Source organism: Pantherophis guttatus, chromosome 3, assembly GCF_059756535.1.
Source record: "Pantherophis guttatus breed Tessera chromosome 3, ASM5975653v1, whole genome shotgun sequence".
Lineage (NCBI taxonomy): Eukaryota > Metazoa > Chordata > Lepidosauria > Squamata > Colubridae > Pantherophis > Pantherophis guttatus.
The window spans coordinates 118752807-118776434 of NC_142065.1; the positions used below are offsets into that span (position 1 = coordinate 118752807).

The 23628-nt window shown below is 40.0% G+C and overlaps 1 protein-coding gene across 1 annotated transcript in view; it reads right to left on the bottom strand.

Moving 5' to 3' along the window:
• LOC117662297 (uncharacterized) overlaps window positions 1-23628 on the bottom strand; it is a 270416-nt gene that overhangs the window by 218835 nt on the left and 27953 nt on the right. Inside the window, exon 4 of the mRNA XM_087890722.1 lies at window positions 18779-21154. Coding sequence (XP_087746848.1) covers window positions 18779-21154 — 2376 coding nt within the window. The remainder of the gene's footprint in view (window positions 1-18778; window positions 21155-23628) is intronic.

A 23628-nucleotide genomic window follows, 5' to 3' on the forward strand; every position in this document is an offset into this window, starting at 1 on the left:
TGCAGGCAATATGTCAGGGTTGAAAATAAATAAATGACATATTTACAATGCTAACTTCCCAGAAATATAATATTATTTTTAAACATTCCTTACAATGCCAACCAAGATCCATCTATAATTATTGTTATGTAGGAACTTCTATTTAAGATCTTTTCACTTACAGCTAGAATACAAGCTGAGAATTGAAACTGCTTCTTAGATATATGTCTGCTTCCATTCGTACAGAAACCCAGCTTTATGTGGGATAGATTTTTAAGATCTACAATATGGGATCATATCTTGTATCTAAGCAAGTTGGAACTTTCAATGAAATTTAAAGATGATGATTTTTTCCAAATCTGCTTTCAGCAATAGTTCTTAAATCCAGGACTTAACAAAATGTGTAAATATATCAAACATATATTTTTCTCTATTGATTTTTGTTTATTCCTGGATTCTGAAAAGGTTGTTCTTTGTCCAGAGCAGTTTATTGGTCTCAGCCATTGCAGTAAAAAAGGAGCCCCCTGGGTATTGGACCACCTGGTAGTCGCAGGGAGGGTGTTCTACACTATATTTTCAATATATTTGAAGTCAATGTAGAATTAGTTCTTTGTTTGGTTTTTAGCTTCTCTTTTTAGTTTATGTTTTGCATTTTTGTTTTATATTTTTAAGACTTACCATTGCATATTTTTCCATGTAAGAAAGGTATCAATAACATTTGACTATTACAAATTGCAAACAAACCAATATTCCTCAACCAAAATATGCTTTTAAATCTATTAACTAAACTTATTAAACCTAGCAACTTAATAATATTTTAAAAGTATGTAATCCTCTGCATTTCACATCGTGACCACATCACTAATGAAGAGGTACTACAACCAGCACATTTAGAACATCTATCGAGAACTGTAATGAATGTCAAATGCAGCTTATTGGCCATATCTTAGGTATGCCTAAAGATTGGCGTCCAAAAATTGCACTACATTGGATACCTTCTAGAAAAAGGAGGAAATCAGGCTGGCTTCAGAAAACCGGGCACCAAATGTTTAAGGAAGATCTTAAGATTATTAATGTCCCTTGGGGCAATACTGAAGATGCTATGAATGATCAAAATAGCTGGAAAATACTTGCTGCCCAATGTGCTTCGCACATGACCTAATGACAATGACAAATCCATGTCTAGACACAAATATTGTTTTAAAAAGAGGCATGATTATCTGTGAAGAAGTTTCTTATCTGAATGAACTGTCTATCTATGGCACAAATGTCAAATTCATGGTGTCATGCTGTCATCACATGACGTATCAGGACATTTTTCCCCTTCACAGAGCTAGGGTGGGAGTGGCCTGAGTGTGACGCATCTGGCATGCAGGCCACCAGTTTGATAACCCTGATCTATGGCATTACTGGGGAGTTCTTAAAGAAATGAAAGAAGAAAGGGTATTATTACTAATATCCCATCTGTTTATTAGATGAAATATAAATGGAAGAATTATTATTTATGTACAAATCAATTTCTTGATTTAGAAAAGAACTGATATATCCAATTTTGGCTTTTTTTTTTTTTTTGCTTTAATTTATATGCCGCCCTTCTCCGGAGACTCAGGGTGGCTTACAATGCGTTAAGCAATAGCCTTCATACTTTTGTATATTTATACAAAGTCAGCTTATTGCCCCCATAAACTGAGTCCTCATTTCACCTACCTTTGAAAGGATGGAAGGCTGAGTCAACCTTGAGCCTCGTGAGATTTGAACTTGCAGTAATTGCAAGCAGCAGATGTTAATAACAGTGTTTAGTCCACTGTACTACAGGCTCTTCCTTTTGTTTATTATCAAAACTTGAAACCTACTTTATGCAAGTATGTACTGGTAGTCCTCATGTAGCAACCAAAATTGGGACCAGCAACTCAGTCATTAAAGGAAGTGGTTGCTAAGTAAAACTTACTGTGCTTATGATCTTCCTTCAGGTTTCCTTTCCTTACAGACCTGTGAAAGTAATAAATGTGAGGACTGGTCACAAAATTACTTTTTCATCACTGTTGTAACTGCAAATGTTCATTGCATTTGACAGTCACTGAAGACTCCCTGGAGGGCAAAATCAGAAACTATGTTCCCATTTGGATTGAAAAGGATTGGTGTTTTTTTTAATTTGAAAGGACTCTAATGTATTAAAATGTCCTTTAATTACTTAAAAGTATTAAAATTATCTAATTTATTTTTTTAATTATAAAAAAGTAGAAATTACTTTTTAAAAAAATGAAATTAATGATGCATCATCAGTAGGTGAATTATAAACAAAAGGTTAAAATAGCAGGGCGCAGTGAAGATCTTATTTATTTTTTATTCTTTTGAAAGACAAAACTAGTCACTGTTAAATAAAATATATTTTTGAAAAGGATCTTTTTCTACCATCCTATTCCAAAAATATTTCCCTGGAAATAAGGAAAAATTTACTATTGTTTTACTTATATATTGTGATTTTAAGGATAACAATTATCAAAAGAAATGCTTTATATAGAGATGATCCAAAATTGTTAGCCCAAAATATGATTTTGAATAAATGTCAAAAACTCTAAAACCAGACCAACTCACCTCCATAGATGCATTTGGGGACATTTCTGTCCCATTCCTAACTTCCCCATTATCTGCAAAAACAGGAACATTGGGACTGAAAATCATAAGGTCACTCTTGGCACCAGCCTCTGCACTCACCCCTGCTAGGATGTGACTGTGGCGATTGGAGTAAGACCAGCTGCCCACTTCACTAGCACAAACCAGAGTAGCCATGCCAGGACCACACACTATGGTTTCCTTTGCCTTGCAGTGGCACTTCAGAGCCATGTAAACGACAGTGGCTAGGAGGAACAGGCTGGAAACAGAGCAGATGGCAATGATCAGATAGACATTAATTGAGTTCACCAAGGGCATGAAGCTCTCTCCTGATATTGAATGTAGATTATTGTAGTTTTTGAAGTTCTGGGTACTTGTCAACAATGACACACTCAGGGTAGCTGTGGTTGAGAGCTGAGGCTTCCCATGATCCGTGACAAGAACCAACACACTCTCGATTTTGCTTCCTTCTGACTCATCCAGAGAATATTTGGTACTCACCTCACCGCTATACTGTCCCACAGTCCACAGACCACTACTTTCTTCAACAAGTTCATATCTTAGCCAAGCATTATATCCAGAATCTGCATCCAAGGCATGGATCTTGCCTACAATATGCCCAGGCATCACCGGGACCACTAAAAAAATTAGGTTCTCTTCTGGTGATCTTGACACAGCAGGTGCATTGTCATTTTCATCCAGCACAAAGACTTGAACAGTTGCATTGCCACACAAGGAGGGCATTCCAGCATCCTTGGCTCTCACCTGAAACTCTAGCAGTTTCAACTCCTCATAGTCCAAGGACTGCAAAGCATAGAGTTTTCCACTCTCTGAATGTACAGAGATGTAGCCTGACAATGGCCAGAGCTTTTCGTCTATCCAATAGGTGATCAGGGCATTCTCAGCTATATCTGGGTCCCCAGCAGACATTGTGAAGATGTGAGCACCAGGGGGATTGTTCTCCTTCACAAAGACTGTGTAGGAGGGCTGTGTGAAAGCCGGAGCATTGTCATTTATGTCACTAATAGGCACTAAAATGGTGAGACTAGAAGACAGTGGTGGAACGCCCTGATCTTCAACTGTCACAACCATCCTGAACTCAGCCGCCTGCTCTCGATCTAGGATTGCACCAATGATCAGGGAGTAGTAATTCTTGAATGTAGATTCAAGTTTGAAGGGTACACCAGTGGGCCAGAGGAAACAGTTTATCTGTCCATTGATTCCAGAATCCTTGTCAGAAGCACTGATTATAGCTACCACAGTCCCTGGAGGGGAGTTCTCTGGCAATGGCACAGAGAAAGAATTCACAGATAGTTCTGGAATGTTGTCATTCATGTCCAAAACCTCAATGAGAACTTTACAGTGTCCTGATAATTGAGAACTGCCGTTATCTTCTGCTACAATTGGAAGTTCATGGAACCTACTTTCTTCGTAATCCAATTTTCCAATCACTATGATCTCCCCAGTATCAGAATTTATACTAAATATCTTTGTGACATGAGGAGCTAAGCTATCAGTAAAAAAATAAGAGATTTCCCTATTAATCCCTTCATCTAAGTCTGTAGCATTCAGAGTAATAACTAATGACCCACTGACTGTATTTTCTAGCAACTTTATCCTGTAAACAGATTGGTTAAACACAGGAGGGTTGTCATTGACATCCAGCACATTGATGACTAGCTGAACAGTTCCTGTGAGTTTTGGTTCACCCCCATCAGTGGCTGTCAGTACTAAATGATGCACAGGGCTCTCCTCTCTGTCAAGTGGAACCTTCAATAGAAGTACTACAGATTTACTCTCATCTTCATCATTTCCTGTATCAAGAATAAAATGTTTGTTTGGACTGAGCCTGTGGGTTAACAGAGCATTAGTACCAATATCAGCATCAGAGGCTCCCTCTAAGGAGAATCGGGTATCTGTTATCAGTTCTGATATGCTCAGGATCTTTTCCATGGCAGAGAAGATGGGAGGATTGTCATTCATGTCTTTGATTTCAACCTCCACATGGAAGAACCTCAGAGGTTTCTCGACAATCACCTCCAGGTGAAGGACACAGTCTGCATTCTTGGCACACAGCTCCTCCCTGTCTATCCGGGAATTTACAAACAAGATCCCATTCTGCAGGTTTACCTCAAAATAGTCCTTCTCTCCTTTGGACAGCATCCGGAACATCCGAGGCACCAGCTCGCTCACCTCCAACCCCAGATCCTGGGTGATGTGGCCCACAAAGGTGCCGTGCTGGGATTCCTCCAACACAGAATAATGGAGCTGGCCGCTCCCCATTTTCCAGGCAGTGTGGAGCAGAAGCAGCTGCAGCAGCCCCTTCGGCCAGGTAAGCATTGCAGACACTGGCACAATACCAGCAAGCTCTTCTTTTTTTCTCTAAATATCTTGTCTCAAAGGTGTCAGGAGCAGAGACCACCTACCCCAGCCATACTGGCAATGCATTCATAGGTTGAATCTTGGCTTGTTTGGCTTTCTCTGTTGTTCAATATTTTCCGTGTGGAATGTCTGTCCCTTTAAGGGAGGGGCTCTGCATTTTCAGTTTCACTTAGGGAATTTCCTTAGGAAACAGTGACCTCTTGTGACCAAAAGTCAAAATGAGATACAGACTTCTATACTTTATTGATGTGACAAGAATTACTTTTCTAGTTTTGTTTCTGAGTCTTGGCTGGACATGCAGCTCTTGAACCTTTTAGGCAAATGATAAGTAGGGTAAATTGTCAAACCCATTTGATGTCTTAACTGACTTTATTTCTGAAATATATTTTTCATATTAAAACAAAAATTGGGGTCTGGCTCAGTCTTCCATTGGAAATAGGACTTGTTTTAACTGAGTGCACTTTTCTAAATTTAGAGGTACATTCCTATTTTTTGCCATAATGCTGTGAATAATATTTCACAAAGGCAAGTATCTGATAAGCCTTAGGAATGTGACAAATTTTAGAACAAGAAGCAGTTTTACCTAATGCAATTATATATACTAGTGAAATAGATAATTAATTGTTTGCACTAGTTTGCGTTTCCAAAGGGTAGTGATTTTTGGTCCTTTCCATTGATTAGCCTGTTACAGCACTTTTTTTAGCATCACCCAGCTATTGCTGAATCTAAAAAATGTTATTCCTTGCCACTATTATATTACTAAAATGATTTTTATGTGATTCTAGAAGACATTCTAAGTCACTAGTCAGTAAGTTTCTTGTAACAATTGCAAGCTTCTGTTAATGTATCCTAATAATAATAAGTACTTCTGGGAATGCTTCTGGATTACCTTGTAAAAATGACATATCTCTTGCAAGTCTGAAATTACAATCTCTCCCCCCTTGCCTTTACAATCCAAGAAACTAGAGGGGGTCCCTTCTGAGACATTTGTCACGCCCCCATTGCTTCTGAGAACTCAATTGGTGTTTGTCTGACCTTTGCCTAATCTATAGCTCTTCTATCTGTCTCCTAAGATTATTCCCACATACTATCGCAATGGCATATTTTTTCACTGCATATTCCTTTTTGTTAATAGTCAGTCCTAAAAGATCAAAGCTACCCCTACTTCATTATCAACTTCAAGCCTTGTTAATGTACATGTCATTAGTTTGGTCTTCTTTATATTTAACTGTAGACCAATTGTTTTAATATGATTTTCATTGCCAGCGTTTTCAGATCATTCAGCTGTTCAGCTGTCAAAGTAGTATCATCAGCATATACAGGTTATTGATGTTTCTTCCTCCAGTTTTAAAACTGCATTCGTGTTCTTTCAGTCTGGTTCCAATAATGTACCCTTGGTCTATAGATTTAAAAAACAAGGGGAGAATATACAGGTTTGTCTCATTTCTTTGCTAATCTGGAATGAGTCTGTTTCACCAATGCTCCCTCCAGACTGTGGCTTCCTGACCTGTATAGGTTTCATATGAGGATTCCCAATTTCTTAAGCACATGCCACAGCTAAACATAACTGGAGGCTTTTCTGTATTCAGTGAAGAATGTGTTGCCTTCTTTTTGGTATTTTCTACTTTCTCATTTATCCAGAGTGTATCAGCAATAAATCCTTTCTTTCTTCAGCCTTTTCTAAAGCTATATTGAACATCTGGTATCTCCCTTTCCACTTAAGGTTCTAATCTGGGTCAGATTAGACTTGTTTAAGCATGATTTTCCTAACATGTTAATTAAATGATATTGTGTGATGGTTTGCCCACTCTATTAAGTCTCTTCTCTTTGGCGTTGATAAACAGACTGCTCTCTTCCCATCTGTTGGCCATTGTGTCACCCTTCAGAGTTGCTGCTATAGTTTTGTTAGAAACTTTAGAGATTCATCTTCTGTTGCTTGCTGTATTTCTGTAGACTCTTCAACTATTTCTGTAGCCTTCCAAATTTGTTATTTTTTTAATAAAGTTTTTTTTTAAAAAAGACAAACAAACATTTAGTACATCATTCATTTCTTCCATGTGACATTTCGGTGTTATCTTCAAAGATTTCTTCTCTTCTCTATCTCTTCCATCTTCAATCTCACCGAGTCCATTACAAAGGTTTTCCATTAGTATAATATTCTAATTACAACAATTATTTTTTCCTCAATATTTTTAAAACTTATTTATATCTCTTTTCTAACCAATAGTAAAATTTATTCTATATCTTAAAATATTCTGAGTCCTCTCTTTCCTTTATCATCATAGTTAATCTATTCATTTCTGCACAGTCTAAATTTTTTTTAATTACTTCTCCCTCCAATGGTATATTCTCTGCTTTCCAATTTTGTGCGTAAACAATCCTTGCTGCTGTTATTACATGTATAATCAAATACACATTATCTTTACTAATTTTCTCTGGTAAGATACCCAATAATTTTAAGTCTATACATTGTTGTATCATTTCTTCCACCCATAACTTAATTTTATTCCAATAGCTTTTTGCTACTTTTTGGTGGCATTTCCAACATTTAGCTGATTTATCTTTAAACATTTTTGCCAGTTTCTTAGAGGGCATATGCCATCTATAAAACGTTTTGTATTGATTTTCCTTGTATGCAGTGGACATTGTTAATTTATAATTTCTTTCCCATAATTTTTGCCATTTATCCAATTCAATTGAATATCCAAAATTTTTTGCCCAGGCTATCATTGTTTCTTTTACTTGTTCTTCCTCTAGTTCTATATTTAATAAAAAAATTATAGCATTTTAAAATTAATTTATCCTCTGTTCCCATGAGTATCTTATCCAGCTCAGTCTTCTTTGAGTAAAAACCCTGTAGTTTAACATCTTTTTCATATCTAGTTTGTATTTGCATATACATATACCAATCCATTTCAATTCCCTGTTTTTCCAGTTCTTGTTTCCCTTTCAATTCCGCCTTATCTGTTAACAAATCTTTATATCTAACAATATTCCCAAAATTAAAAACGTTTGTGTGAATTAAGGCTTCCATTGTTGATAACCATATTGGTATTTTCACATAATATTTATCTCTAACTTTTTCCCATACCAATAACAATGCATTTCTTACATAATGTCTATGAAAGTACGAATGTGTCTTATTTCTACCATACCATAAAAAGGCATGCCAACCCAATTGTAAATCATGACCTTCCAATGTTAATAGACTTGTATTTCTTAGTTCAATCCATTCTTTCAACCATGTCAAGGCTGCTGCTTGGTAATACAATTCCCAGTTCGGGAGTCCAAATCCTCCTCATAATCTCATATCTTGAAGCATTTTTAAACTTATTCTTGCTTTTTTAGCTTGCCATATAAATCTCCTTATTATCTTATTTAAATATTGAAAATAAGTCTTTTCAATTTTTATCAGTATTGTCTGAAATAAAAATAATAATCTTGGTAGTATATTCATCTTTATGATTGCTATCCTTCCATGAGTGACAATTGAAGATTCTTCCATTTCTCCAAGTCTTTCTCAATCTGTTCTTTAAGTCTATAATAATTGTGTTCTTTAATCGTTGCACATCTTGAAGTCAAATATATCCCTAGATATTTAACTTTTTTCACCACTTGTATATCTAATGCCTCTTCTCTCTTTTTTGTTTTTCTGTAATATTTTTAACCATTTTTTTTTGTTTTTTCTTTATTTATTTTCAGTCCAGACACTTTTCCATAGTTCTCTATTTGAGCTAATAATTTTGGTCCTGTATCTTGTGGTTCCTCCACAATGAATACTAGATCATCCACAAATGCTTGCAATTTGTATTCCTCTTTTTAAATTTTTATTCCCTTTATCTCTTTATCTCGCCTAATATTTCTATTCAGTACTTCTAAAGTCAGAATAAACAATAATGGTGATAGAGGACATCCTTGTCTAGTATCCTACATAATTTGAACATTCTCTGTCATTTCTCCATTTATCATTACCTTAGCAGATTGATTGTCATAGATCGTTTTTACTGTATTTATAAATCTCTCTCCAAAGTCCATTCTCTGCAATTGTTCTGTCATGAATTGCCAATTCACATTGTCAAAAGCTTTTTGAGCATCTAAAAACATCATCACCATATGTCTGTCTGAATGTGTCTCGTGATACTCCAAAGTGTCCAAAATTACCCTCATATTGTCTCTAATTTGCCTTTTCGGTAAAAATCCATTTTGATCTGTATGAATAAATTCATTTAACCATCTTTTTAATATGTTTGCCATTATTGAGGCAAAGATTTTGTTTAGGTTGTAGGTTTTTTAGGTTTTATTAAATTTGTATACTGCCCTTCTCCCGAAGGACTCAGGGCGGTGAACAGGCACAAAATAAAACACATAAATACAAAAGTTAAAACATGATTAAAACCCAATTAAATAATTTTTGCCCGAGACAATTTAAAACTCCCAATAATTTAAAACGAATTAAAATTCCAGTTTAAAAAATTTAAAAGAAGGGGAGAAAATTAGGCCAGGCCGGCCTGCTGGAATAGGAATGTCTTCAAAGCAGGGTGGAAAGTGCGCAGGTCCGGGATCCTCCGTATCTCCGGGGGGAGCTCGTTCCAGATAGTAGGTCCCACAGAGAAGGCCCTCCCCCTAGGGGCCACCAGTCAACATTGTTTGGCTGACGGCACCTGGAGGAGCCCCTCTCTATGAGAGCGTACCGGCCGGTGGGAGGCTGTTTGTGGTAGTAGGCGGTCCCGTAAGTAGCCAGGTCCTAAGCCATGGAGCGCTCTAAAGGTGGTAACCAAAACCTTGAAGCACACCCGGAAGACCACCGGGAGCCAGTGCAGCTCGCGCAGGAGAGGTGTCACACGGGAGCGCCATGTTGCTCCCATAACCACCCGCGCGGCCGCACTCTGCGCCAGGTGGAGCCTCCGGGTGCTCCTCAAGGGGAGCCCCATGTAGAGAGCGTTACAATAGTCCAGGCGGGAGGTAACGAGGGCAAGAGTGACTGTGTGTAGGGAGTCCCGATCCAGAAAGGGACGCAACTGGCGAATCAGGCGAACCTGATAAAAGATCCTCCCGGTCACGGCCGTCAAGTGCTCTTCTAAAGACAGCCGTGAGTCCAGGAGGATGCCCAAGTTGCGAGCCCTCTCCGTGGGGGCCAGCGATTCACCCCCAATAGTCAGCGATGGCGTCAACTGACTATATCGGAACATCGGAAACCACAGCCACTTGGTCTTGGAAGGGTTGAGCCTGAGCCTGTTCCTCCCCATCCAGATCCGCACGGCCTCCAGACACTGAGACATCACTTCAAGGGCATCGTTGGGGTGGTCTGGGGTGGAGATGTACAGCTGGGTGTCATCAGCATACTGGTGGTACTTCACCCCGAAACCACGGATGATCTCGCCCAGCGGCTTTACATAAATGTTGAACAAAAGGGGCGAGAGGACCGACCCTTGTGGCACCCCACATATGAGGGGCCTCAGGGTCGACCTCTGCCCCCCTGCCAACACAGACTGCAACCGGCCGGAGAGAAAGGAGGAGAACCACTGTAGTACAGTGCCTCCCACCCCTAACTCTTCCAACCGGTGCAGCATGATACCATGGTCGATGGTATCAAAAGCCGCTGAGAGGTCTAACAGGACCAGGACAGAGGAGCACCCCCTGTCCCGAGCTCTCCAGAGATCATCAGCCAACGCGACCAATGCCGTTTCCGTGCTGTACCCGGGCCTGAAGCCCGACTGGAATGGATCCAGATACGTCGTCTCATCCAGGTGCTGGGGAAGCTGTTGCGCAACCACACTCTCAACAATCTTCACCACAAAACGAAGGTTGGAGACCGGACGATAATTAACCAACATTGCCGGGTCCAGGCAAGGCTTCTTGAGGAGAGGCCTCACCACCGCCTCTTTCAAGGCAGCGGGGAAGTCACCCTCACCCAATGAAGCATTTATAATCCCCTGGAGCCAGCCTCGCGTCACCTCCCGGGAAGCCAGCACTAGCCAGGAGGGACACGGGTCCAATAAACAAGTGGTCGCGTTCAGTCTGCCCAGAATCCTGTCCACGTCCTCAGGGGTCACAGGATCAAACTCATCCCAGATAACATTCTCAAGACCTGCCCCAGTCCCTTCCCCTGAGACTACCCAGTCGGAGTCCAGATCTTCCCGGATCTGAGTGATTTTATCATACAGATACTGAACAAAATCCTCGGCTCTACCCTCCAAGGGGTCCTCCCGCGCTTCCTGGTGGAGCAGGGAGCGGGTCACCCTAAACAGAGTGGCCGGGCGGTTATCTGATGATGCAATAAGAGCAGCAAAATAACTACATTTCGCTGCTTTTATCGCCACCAGGTAATTCCTAATATGGGATCTTACCAGTGTCCAGTCCGATTCAGAAAGACTGGCCCTCCAACTACTCTCTAGGCGTCTTTTCTGGCGCTTCAACTCCCTCAGCTCCTCAGTGAACCAAGGAGCCAAATGAGATCGGCACCGGGTCAGAGGCCGCAAAGGCACGACCCAATCCAGAGTTCCAGCAGCCACCCTATCCCAGGCGGCCACTAGGTCTCCAGTCGAGGCGTGTGCCAGAGCCTCGGGAAATGGCCCAAGCTCCATCTGGAACCGATCAGGTTCCATCAGGCGCCTGGGGCGGAACCATCTTACCGGCTCCGCCTCCCTGCGGCGGGGTGCAGCGGTTTGAAGGTCGAGACGAAGGAGAGAGTGATCTGACCATGACAAGGGCTCGGTAACTATATCCCCTATCTCAAGATCACTCAGCCACTGTCCAGAGACAAAAACCAGATCCAGCGTGTTTCCCCCCATGTGGGTAGGGCCATGAATTAACTGGGTCAGGTCCATGGCTGTCATGGAAGCCATGAACTCCCGAGCCACCTCAGACGTCTCACCCACAGACGGCAGGTTGAAATCCCCCATGACCATAAGCCTGGGGGTATCAACCGCCACCGCGGCGATGACGTTGAGTAGCTCAGGCAGGGCTGTTGCCACGTGGCAGGGAGCCAGTACGTGATCAGCAAACCCATCTGAACCCCATGACCCCACTTCACGAGGAGGAACTCACAGCCGGCCGTCTGAGGAACAGTGGCCTCCCTCGGTCTCAGACCTTTAATAATAACCGCTACTCCCCCGCCCCTGCCTTGTAACCTCGGCCGATGGAATGCGAGGAAACCTGCTGGGCACATCTCAATGAGGGGAACCCCCCCTCCTGGCCCAACCAGGTCTCCGTAATACCCACCAGATCCGCTCCCCCCTCACAAATAAGATCACAAATGAGGGGGGCTTTATTTACTACGGACCTGGCATTGCACAGCATCAGCTGAAGGATCGGGTCCTGAGGGTCTGTGCAACCTGGGGAACGGGTGGAGCCTTGGGGGCCGGAGCATGCCACCGCTTGTAAACAGCGGGTACGCGCTCCCTTGACTCGATATGGCCCCTTGCTCCCGCCATACCTACCCGTCCCACTCACGGTAATGATATTCAGAGCACTATCTGGACAAACTATGACTCCCCCCTCGACCCCGAGATCCCCACCTCCCATGCCGTGCTTCCTTGCCAGGCCTGCCCCTCCCCTTTGTGGGCTATCCCCCATACCCACGACCCGCATTCCAATCAAACCCTCCCCCTCCCTAGAACCCCTTAAAAATTTACAAATTTTTTTGAAATAAAACCCCTCAACCCTCTAGTTTTCGCATGCCACCTCTCGGGGTTCCAAAGCCCGTCATCGAGGTAGGCCCTCGATAAAGTGGAGGGCCAAACTTGCGAGAGGGGGGAGTCTCGCAATGCTAGCAGGTCGGCTTTCTTGTACATCATTGTACATCCAAGTCCAAGGTGGAAAAGAGGGCCAGTCCAGGGTTCAAAGTCCAGAGAGACCCTTCAGGGTACAGATGAATTTCATAGAATGTCATAGAATTTCATAGAGCTGGACTCCACTGTCCTCTCACGACAGGGAGAAGGTCCAATGTCCTTTCCACTCCAACGGGGCAATGATCAAGCCACCCTCTCACGCTGGCTGGTCTCACTGGAGATAGTCATACCAGGGGTGTTACTACAGCTCCTTCGCTGGAGTAGAAATGGATCCCTCAGCTCCCCCATAGTCTCTCTATCCGGCTAAGGCATAGGTGAAATGAAGAATAAGGGGGAGGTCCCGCGTGATTGTTCTGGAAGCAGTCTTGGGGGGGGAGGTGGGGGGAGAGGTGGGGGGGGGGAGAGCAATATCCCCAGAGGAGGATAACAACATCACCTCCTCCGCCATGTAGTTAATCTTGGCCACCATCATGCTGTCATATCTGGGCTACGGTCATCCGCTGCTACTGCCTTGGATCCGCCTCCTCCAGTGGCGGGGGAGGGGGGCCATCATCCAATGTCCTAGCCACCCACCTCCTGGCTCCATCGTCTCCATCACTCCGTCACTCCTTCTCCTTCACATGGGAGAGGGAGAGGCCTCCACAGCCCAAATGTCAGGGGGAGCAGCCCGAATATCAGGGGAAGCAGTTTCAACAAACTAAATTCCCCGACTGCTGCCATCCTTGCCACCATTCTCCCTCGCACGGCGCTTCCACGTGACTCTCCAATGCCGGCCGCCCGCACCAACCGCGATGTTCTGGGGGGCGTAAAAGCCCTCCCCAGGCTGGGCAGGAGCTCTTCTCACCAGGGGCTGGGGCCGTAGATGTTTTACCAGCCCTTAAACCCCTCGGCGTGATCGACTGCCGCCATCTCCTTCACACGGCGCTTCCACGCTCCTCTCCAAATGCCGGCTCCCACTCCAACCGCGATGTTCTGGAGGGCGTAAAAGCCCTCCCTAGCCTGGGCAGGAGCTCTTCTCGCCAGGGCTAGGGTCGTGGATATTTTTTAACGACCCTTAGACCCCTCGGCATGGCCCAAAACCACCCCGTCTCTCCCGGGAGCTACCCGGTCGCCGCCATCTTCGTGCATGCGTGGTAGAGGGTGTAATCCACATTTAATAACAAAATCGGTCTGTAATTTTTTATTAATTGTAAATCTGTATCTTCTTTGGGAATAAGTGTCACATATGCCTCCCTCCATGAATCTGGCATTTTAGCCTTCATTAAAAGTTCATTGAATAATTCCAGCATTACGTTGCTCATCGCTTCTTGTAACGTTTTGTATAATTCTGCTGGTAGGTCATCCGGTCCAGGTGCTTTCCCATTTTTTTGTCTTTTTATGGCTTCTGTTAATTCCATCATTGTTATCCTTTCTTCTAACATTCCCTTATATTGATCTGTTATTTTCAGTAGATCTGACTTTTCCAAATATTTTGATATCTTTTCCTCTGAAATTTTTTCTTGAGAGTAAAGTTTTTTATAGTATTTTTGAATTATCTTCTTCTTTTCCTCGTTTCTGTAACATATTTATTCTTCATCTTGTAAATATTTTATCATCTTTTTCTCCTTCTCTTTTTTCAATTTATGCTAACCATCTTCCTGGTTTATTTGCATTTTCAACAAAGTTCTGTTTAGTTGCTTTTAATTTATTTGCTAATTGTTCTTGCTCATTTAAATTTATTTCATGTTTTTTCACTTCCATCAACTTCTTAATTTTTTTTATTTTGTATATCTTTTTGGAGTCCTTTTACTAATTTCTTATACTCCTCTTCCAGTCTTATCTGTTTTTGTCTTTTCTTTTTATTCTTTTTTCCCAAATAAGCTATGGCCAGACCTCTAATATAAGCTTTCATAGTGTCCCATACAATCTGAAGTGATATGTCCTCTTTTTTATTTACTTTAAAGAAAAACTCTAACTCTTTTTCCATAAGCTGTTGAAAATATTTTTCATTTAATATTGTTGCATTTAAAGTCTATCTTGTCTTTTCTTTCCATGTTATTATCATTGGGTTATGATCCGCCCAAATATTTGAGTCAATATTTGCTTCTTGAATATTATCCATAAGTTCTATTGACATCCATAATATATCTAACCTCGACCATGATAAGTGTCTATTTGAATAAAAAGTATATTGCTTTTCTTTCAAATGCTTTTGTCTCCATACATCTTGAATACTCAATTCTTCCATCATTGTAAAAACAGATCTCGGCAGTATTCTTCTAGACTTTTTATTAGTCTTCATTGTTTTATAGTCCAAGTCCACCTCTACTATGGCATTAAAATCATCCATTATATATACATATTCATAATCCAGTTCTAATATTTTTTTGTGTAATCTTCAATAAAATTCTTCTTGTTTTTCATTTGGTGCATATACAGCAATAAGTAATATTTTTTTTAAGTTCATTTTTATTTCCACCATCAAAATCCTACCTTCATCATCTTCAAAACATAATTTTGGTTCTAATTTTTCTTTAATATACAGTACCACACCTCTTTTACTCTGTTGTATCAATGTTGTAAATAAAACTCCTAGCTTTGGATATTGTAACAATTTCACACGTTGTCTTCTAATATGTACTTCTTGTAAACATATAATGTCCATTTTCAAACTATTCAATTTATTTAAGGATCTATTCCTTTTTATCGCCGCATTTAGTTCATTTATATTCAGTGATATTACTTTTATTTCTTCTTCCATGTTTTACTTGTTACTAGTTTTTGACTTCATCGCCCTTGTCTCTCTTTGTTCCAAATTTGTAATGAACAGATTGCTGATCTAACTACATCATCTAGTATTAGAATTCTTAGAAGTAAAAAATACCTTCTAAGTATTTTGGATGTAGACATTTCTCTTGCAAGAATGTCAATAGATACTTTCCATCTTTGTTTGATCTGCTGTGAATCAATTTCTCACTGTTCATTAGTATCCTTTAGCATACCAATTCAATGTTAGAACTTTCTTTCGAGTTTGAAAAACTTTTGGAAGACATTCCTGGTTTTCCATATCTCTTTCCATCTTCAATATAGTTGCAGACATTGTTGTAATACGGCTTGTGTCTTTTAATAACTTTTTGAAATTCTTTGTTAAGTTCCTTTCTGACATCTTTGTTTTTCTCATCCTTGACTTCTCTTCCCTTTTTGACAATTTCCAGAGTTCTGATATCCATATTTTCTCATATTTCTCGGTCTTTAGTGGTCTCTTTCCACATTCACCCTTAACCAGAATATAACCAGGGCATACAAAATCTTTGCCAGACCAATACTCAAATACAGCTCATCTGCCTGGAATCCACACTGTATAACGGACATTAATACAATTGAGCGAGTCCAGAGGTATTTCACAAGAAGAGTACTCTACTCCTCTGCTTGCAATAGAATACTTTATGCCACCAGGCTCGAAATTTTGGATCTGGACAACCTAGAACTACGCTGCCTATGGTCTGATTTAAGCTTAGCACATAAAATTGTCTGCTATAATGTCCTACCTGTCAATGACTACTTCAGCTTCAATCGGAATAATACACGGGCAAACAATAGATACAAACTCAAAGTAAACTACTCCAAACTCGATTGCAGAAAATATGACTTCAGCAACAGAGTGGTCAATGCCTGGAACTCACTGCCTGACTCTATTGTTACATCCTCAAACCCCCAAAACTTTAACCTTAAACTGTCTACCATGGACCTCACTCCATTCCTAAGAGTAAAGGGGGCGTGCATAAACGCACCAGCATGCCTACCATCCCTGTCCTACTGTTCACATTTATTCGTACTCATTTATTATGTATATACTTATGCCTGTTTATACTTATATGTTTATATGTTATGTTCATACTTATATATGTTTTCTCATACATGCTTGACAAACTAAATAAATAAATAAAATAAAATAAAAATAAATAAACCACTTCTTGATTTCATTCAAACAGTTCCTCTGCTTTTTTATCAATGAGGTTTTCGAAGTGATTCTGGATATTCTTCTTGAAAATGGTAGGTTATGATAATATTATGGAAACTGGTTGACTTTCTTCTTCTTTATTTGGAGCTTGCAATTTTAATTCTGTATTCTCCATAGAATTATATTCATGTCATCATTTTAACTGCTAGAAGACTATGTTAGCCAAGAAAAAATATTGCTATTGGCAGAAATTGAAGTGTCTCTCTCATCATTTTGGTTTCCTAGGCCACATTGTCCAATTACATTGCCCTCTTTATTTCCAGTTGTAGCATTCCAGTCCCCAACCATAGGCAACACATCTTATTAGAACTACTTTATTTCAGTCTGAACCTGACTATGAAACTCATCAACCTCCTCTTCTGCATTAGTACCTGCAGCATAAACTTGGATAATGATCATATTAAAAGGTTCTCCACAATGTCTAATTATTAGGTTATTGTGACCACTTTGTATCCAAGTACTTTTTTTACTCTAACCTTTCTGATTATGAAAGTAATATCATTCCTTCCTTGTTTTTCATGTCCTGAGCAGTAAATAGTATGATCCTCTGACTGAAAATGTCAAATTCTGATTTATTTCAATTATCTGGTCCTAAGATGTCAATGTGTATTTGATTAATTTCACTATCTCAAGCTTTCCCATGTTCATGACTCCTATACTTTATGTTCTCACTATAATTCTATCTTTGTAGCTTCAGATTTTCTTTTCCTGCATAGCAACATCAGCAATTAAACATCCTGAAAACTTCAATCTAGTTATGTCATGGACACCATTAATGTTCTAAAAGAGCCTTGGTAGTATAAGGGTTTAAGGCACCCTGTTATTAAGCTGCTTAAGACCAGCTGCCTGCAATTACTGCAGGGTTCGAATCTCGCCAAGGCTCAAGGTTGACTCAGCCTTCCATCCTTTCTAAGGTAGGTGAAATGAGGACCCAGTTTGTGGGAGCAATAAGCTGACTTTGTATAAATATACAAAAGGATGAAGGCTATTGCTGAGCACATTGTAAGCCGCCCTGAGTCTTCGGAGAAGGGCGGCATATAAATCAAATTAAAAAAAAAAAAAACAGTGGTAATTGGGACTAGCAACTCCATCACTAAGCATGATGGTCAGAAAGGACAATGTCACATGTTCACATCAACTTATGATAGCAGTTGCAGCTGTTCCAATTGCTGCTGTTAAGCAAATCCCATTGTGTCATTAAGCATAATGTCACATGATTGCCATTAGCAACTTCCTGCAAGCTTTCCTACTGACTTTGTCAGAAGCCAACAGTGAACAACAGCAAACATATGACCTCAGAATATTGCAGCCGTCATAAATGAGAGCCCATTGTGAAGTTCAAGATATGAGATCAAATCACAGCAGAGATGCTACGATGGCCACAACTATGAGGACCAGTGGTTAAGTCTCCTCATTCAGTGATATCATGACTTTAAACGGTCGCTAAATGAATGGTTAACTGGTGATGTAAGTGAGGACTACCTGTATAAGAATTTATGTTTTTAAAGGTGCAAACAATATCTGAGCATGAGAAATTTTAAAAAACATGTAACAACAAATGTTTTAATCATTTTTATAAAATATTTATTAAAAATATAACTGAAAATTTGTATTCCATTCATGAAAGAATCAGCGTATCGACAAAAAGAAAATCAGTACTGCACTAGCATCCCATTTAGAGCTCCATAGATGAATTACAAATTAAAGAATCAGGGAAACAATGAACATCTTTCTTTATACTGGAGTTGAACAGAAGACAAATGCGCTGACTGTAAAAAAAACTAGGAACTATTTGTGGCCACTCCCATTGCAAAAATATTTAATCAGAAAGACTACTAGGCATACATAAAGAAATTACTTAAATAGGGAAACAAACTATTACCAGATTTTCAGCAATGAATTACTATAAAAATTATATATGATAAAATTTTGGAACATATATTGTAGTAACACTGATGCAAAATTGGCAGCAGGAAAATATGAAGATGAAATAATTTCAAGCAGGATAACTTACCTCTCTGGATATATATGGAAGCAGTTCACTCCCATTTCTATGTTCCCCATTATCTGTAGAAACAGGAATGTTGGGACTGAACATCATAAGGTCACTCTTGGCACCAGTCTCAACATTCACACCTGCCAGGATGTGGCTGTGGCGATTGGAATAGGACCAGCTGCCCACCTCACTGGCACACACCAGGGTGGCCATGCCAGGGCCATACACTATGGATTCCTTTGCCTTGCAGTGGCATCGTAGAGTCATATAAACAAAAACGGCCAGCAGGAACAGGCTGGAAACAGAGCAGATGGCAAGGATCAAATAGATGTTGATTGAGTTCACCAGAGGCATGAAGCTCTCTCCTGACATGGAGAGATGAACATCTGTTTTAATGGCCTGGAAATTCGTCACAAGTGACAGACTCAAGGTAGCTGTAGCTGAGAGCTGAGGCTCCCCATGATCCTTGACAAGAAGCAGAACAGTGTAGAATTTGCCTCCTTCTGATTCATACAGAGAATATTTGGTACTCACCTCACCGCTATACTGCCCCACAGACCATGGACTATTGCTTTCTTCAACCAGTTCATATTTTAGCCATGCATTGTATCCAGAATCCACATCCAAGGCATGGATCTTGCCTACAATATGCCCAGGCATCACAGGGACAACTAGAAGAATTGGGTTCTCTTCTGATGACCTTGACACAGCAGGTGCATTGTCATTCTCATCCAACACAAATACTTGAACAGTCGCATTTCCATACAAGAAGGGGATTCCAGCATCCTTGGCTCTCACCTGGAACTCCAGCAGTTTCAACTCCTCATAGTCCAAGGAGTGCAAAGCATAAAGTTTTCCACTCTCCGAATGTACAGAGATGTAGCTTGACAATGGCCAGAGCTTCACATCTATCCAATAGGAGATCAGACCATTCTCACCTATATCTGGGTCTGCGGCAGACATTGTGAAGATGTGAGCACCAGGGGGATTGTTTTCCTTCACAAAGACTGTGTAGGAGGTCTGAGTGAAAGCTGGAGCATTATCATTTATGTCACTCAAAGGCACTAAAATGGTGATGCTAGAAGACAGTGGTGGAACGCCTTGATCTTCCACTGTCACAACCATCCTGTACTCAGTCACCTGCTCCCTATCCAAAGGTGCTCCAACAATTAGGGAGTAGTAATTCTTGAATGTGGACTCGAGTTGGAAAGGTACTCCAGTGGGCCAGAGGAAATAGTTTATTTGTCCATTGTTGCCAGAATCCCTGTCAGAAGCACTGATGATGGCTACCACAGTCCCTGGAGGGGAGTCCTCTGGCAATGGCACAGAGAGAGAATTCACAGATATTTCTGGAATGTTGTCATTCATGTCCAATACTTCAATGAGAACTTTACATTGCCCTGATAATGGAAAATTACCTTTATCTTTTGCCAGAATTGGAAGTTCATAGAACCTACTTTCTTCGTAATCCAATTTTCCAATCACTATGATCTCCCCAGTGTCAGAATTTATACTAAATATCTTTGTGACATGAGGAGCTAAGCTATCAGTAAAAAAATAAGAAATTTCCCTATTCATCCCTTCATCTAAGTCTGTAGTGTTCAGAGTAATAACTAATGACCCACTGACTGTATTTTCTAGCAACTTTATCCTGTAAACAGATTGGTTAAACACAGGAGGGTTGTCATTGACATCCAGCACATTGATGACTAGCTGAACAGTTCCTGTGAGTTTTGGTTCACCCCCATCAGTGGCTGTCAGTACTAAACGATGCACAGGGCTCTCCTCTCTGTCAAGTGGAACCTTCAATAGAAGTACTACAGATTTACTCTCATCTTCATCATTTCCTGAATCCAGAACAAAATGGTTGTTTGGGCTGAGCTTGTAAGTCAATAGAGCATTAGTACCAATATCAGCATCAGAGGCTCCCTTTAATGGAAATTGTGTAACTAATGTTACAAATTCAGCCATGCTCAGGATCTGTTCCCTGGCTGAGAAGATAGGAGCATTGTCATTAATATCTTTGACTTCAACCTCCACATGGAAGAACCTCAGAGGTTTCTCGACAATCACCTCCAGATGAAGGACACAGTCTGCATTCTTGGCACACAGCTCCTCCCTGTCTATCTGGGAATTTACAAACAAGATCCCATTCTGCAGGTTTACCTCAAAATAGTCCTTCTCTCCTTTGGACAGCATCCGGAACATCCGAGGCACCAGCTCGCTCACCTCCAACCCCAGATCCTGGGCGATGTGGCCCACAAAGGTGCCCTGCTGGGATTCCTCGAGCACAGAATAATGGAGCTGGCCGCTCCCCATTTTCCAGGCAGTGTGGAGCAGAAGCAGCTGCAGCATTCCCTTCGGCCAGGTAAGCATTGCAGAACTGGCACAACACTAGCAAGCTCTTCTCTTTTTCTCTAAATATCTTGCCTTAAATGAGTCAGGAGTAGAGGCCACCTATCCCAGCCATACTGGTAATGCCAGTATCTCTTTTGTTCGAGATTTTCCTTGTGGATCTGACTGGCAGGAATGTCTGTCCCTTTAAGGGAGGGGCTCTGCATCTTCAGTTTCACTTAGAGGATTTCGTTAGGAAACAGCGACCTCTTGTGACTTAATTTCAAAATGAGAAACAATTTCCATTGTTCTTTAACTATTAGATTATTTTAGATCTTATATTGATCCCTTGGTGCTTCCATGAAATTGCATTATAATGAAATGGATATTTGTCTGGTTTTCTGGCCATCTTTTCCACTGCCAATTGATGAACATCACATAGATGGGGGGAAGTTGAAGTAGTTGCAAACCATTTAAGTCAGACTTTTGACCACGATGACAAACATTGCTACATTAATTCCAAAGAAACTCATAACAGTATTCTAATGCTATGAAAGCAGAAGTACTTTTGTAGTTTTATTTTTGAGTTTGGCTGGATATGCAGCTCTTGAACTTTTTAGGCAAATGATAAGCAGGGCAAGTTCTCAAACTCATGTGATGTTTTAACTGGCTTATTCCTGAAATAGATTACATGTTGCAATTAATCTAACCCCCATATTTGAGTGCATTTCCAGAGTATAGTAACTGTTGGTTCTTTCCCTGATTAATCTGTTGCTTTTAGTGCCATCACTAAGTCTATAAAATGTTATTCTTTACCAGCGTTATATTGCCAAAATTATTTTTAGGAGACTATAAATTTTTTTATCACTTTTTTCTACAACTGATTTTCATATGACCCCTGTTTAGCATGTACTATTTTGTATTAAACGTTGTGAGAAGAAAAAAAGTACAGAAATTCAAACATTTACTCTTTTATATTTCATTCCCAGTTACAAAGAATCTTTTATTTAATAACCTCACATAACAATTTTGATTAACCCAGAAAGAAAATTTCATGAACACAGTCACCACTAGTAAATTCTGAATCAAGAGGGTCTGTCTGATTATTTTTTTACACAAACTTTTACTGTAGTTTTTTATTGCTTAAGTAGAGTAGCCAGAATATAGAAGCCAGCTAATAATGAATGTTCATTTCTGCATGTAATAGATAGCAATTGTCCACTGTTCAAAAAAAGATAAACTATTGAAGAGCATATATATACTGTATAGGTTGTAGACTTGCCTCATTGTTATTGCATTCTAGTCTAACACTTGTAACTTAGTTACAGTGGTTTTGGAAAGAGAAATATGGTTTGAAGACATTTAGAATTATAGTGAAAAAATTAAATTCATCACCATATTAAAAAATATGGATTTATCCTCTTTATTTACATAATATAAAGACTGGTCAATATTATGTAATACTATATCATGCCATGTCATGTTGCTGTCATGTTGCTGTGTCACATTACTGTCATGTGATGTATCACAATGTTTTTTCCCTTCGCAGAGCTGGGGTGGGCTTAGCCTGCGTGTGACGCATCCGGCCCGCAGGCCATCAGTTCTATATGATCAAGGATTAATTATTAAATTTTGAAGTATAGTTAAGTTTCTTTCCCTTTCCCTTTCTCCCTTTTCCCTTTGTTTTAAGTATTCTTTTCTTTTTTTTTATTGAAAAAGTTTTTCAAATACAAAATTTTCCCCCTTTTTCCCCCCCCTCCTCCCTAACCCCCCCTCCCCCTCCCCTCCCCCTGTGGCTTCTTCAAAATAAAACCCAAATTCATAACAGATTATATAATACTTTAAGGTCCCCTTACTCCATCCCCCCTATGCTGACCCTTTCTGTCTAATAATATTATTATATCCCCCTTATACTATACATTTCAAAATAACATTCTATTATAACATTATATAATAACTCCTAATTTAGCATAATAATATTATTATATCTCCCAGTTTAACAATTTTTGCTCATAATCTACCCTTTTTCTCCCCCCCATACACATATCTCTTAAATCAATTTTATGTATATTAATATAACATTTCAAAGCAACCTTCCACTATAAAACTATATAATAAATCCTAATTTAACATTTATTCAACTCATAGTCTGCCCATTTCATCCACCCCCATAGATATATCTCTTAACTCAAATCTTTTACATATATTCATATCTAAACATAATATCCCTTTTCTTAAACTAAACAATCAATAAGCTAACCTGTCTCCACCAACTTTCCTACAAGACTACCATACTTAATAATTCTTAGTATCTTTATTCTTCTGCCCACACCACTAAAAAATATTCCCTTATGTAAATAAAATCCTCTTAAAAAGATTTTAAGCTTGTAATCCATATGATATCTTCTGTAATGTCTTTCAGCTGGATTGTTAGCTCCATCACCCATGTTAGGGTAACATCACATCCTAATTCCAACAATATGTTCGGTATCTTCAATTACCATCTGCCCCCATCAATAGCAAATATCTTCTAA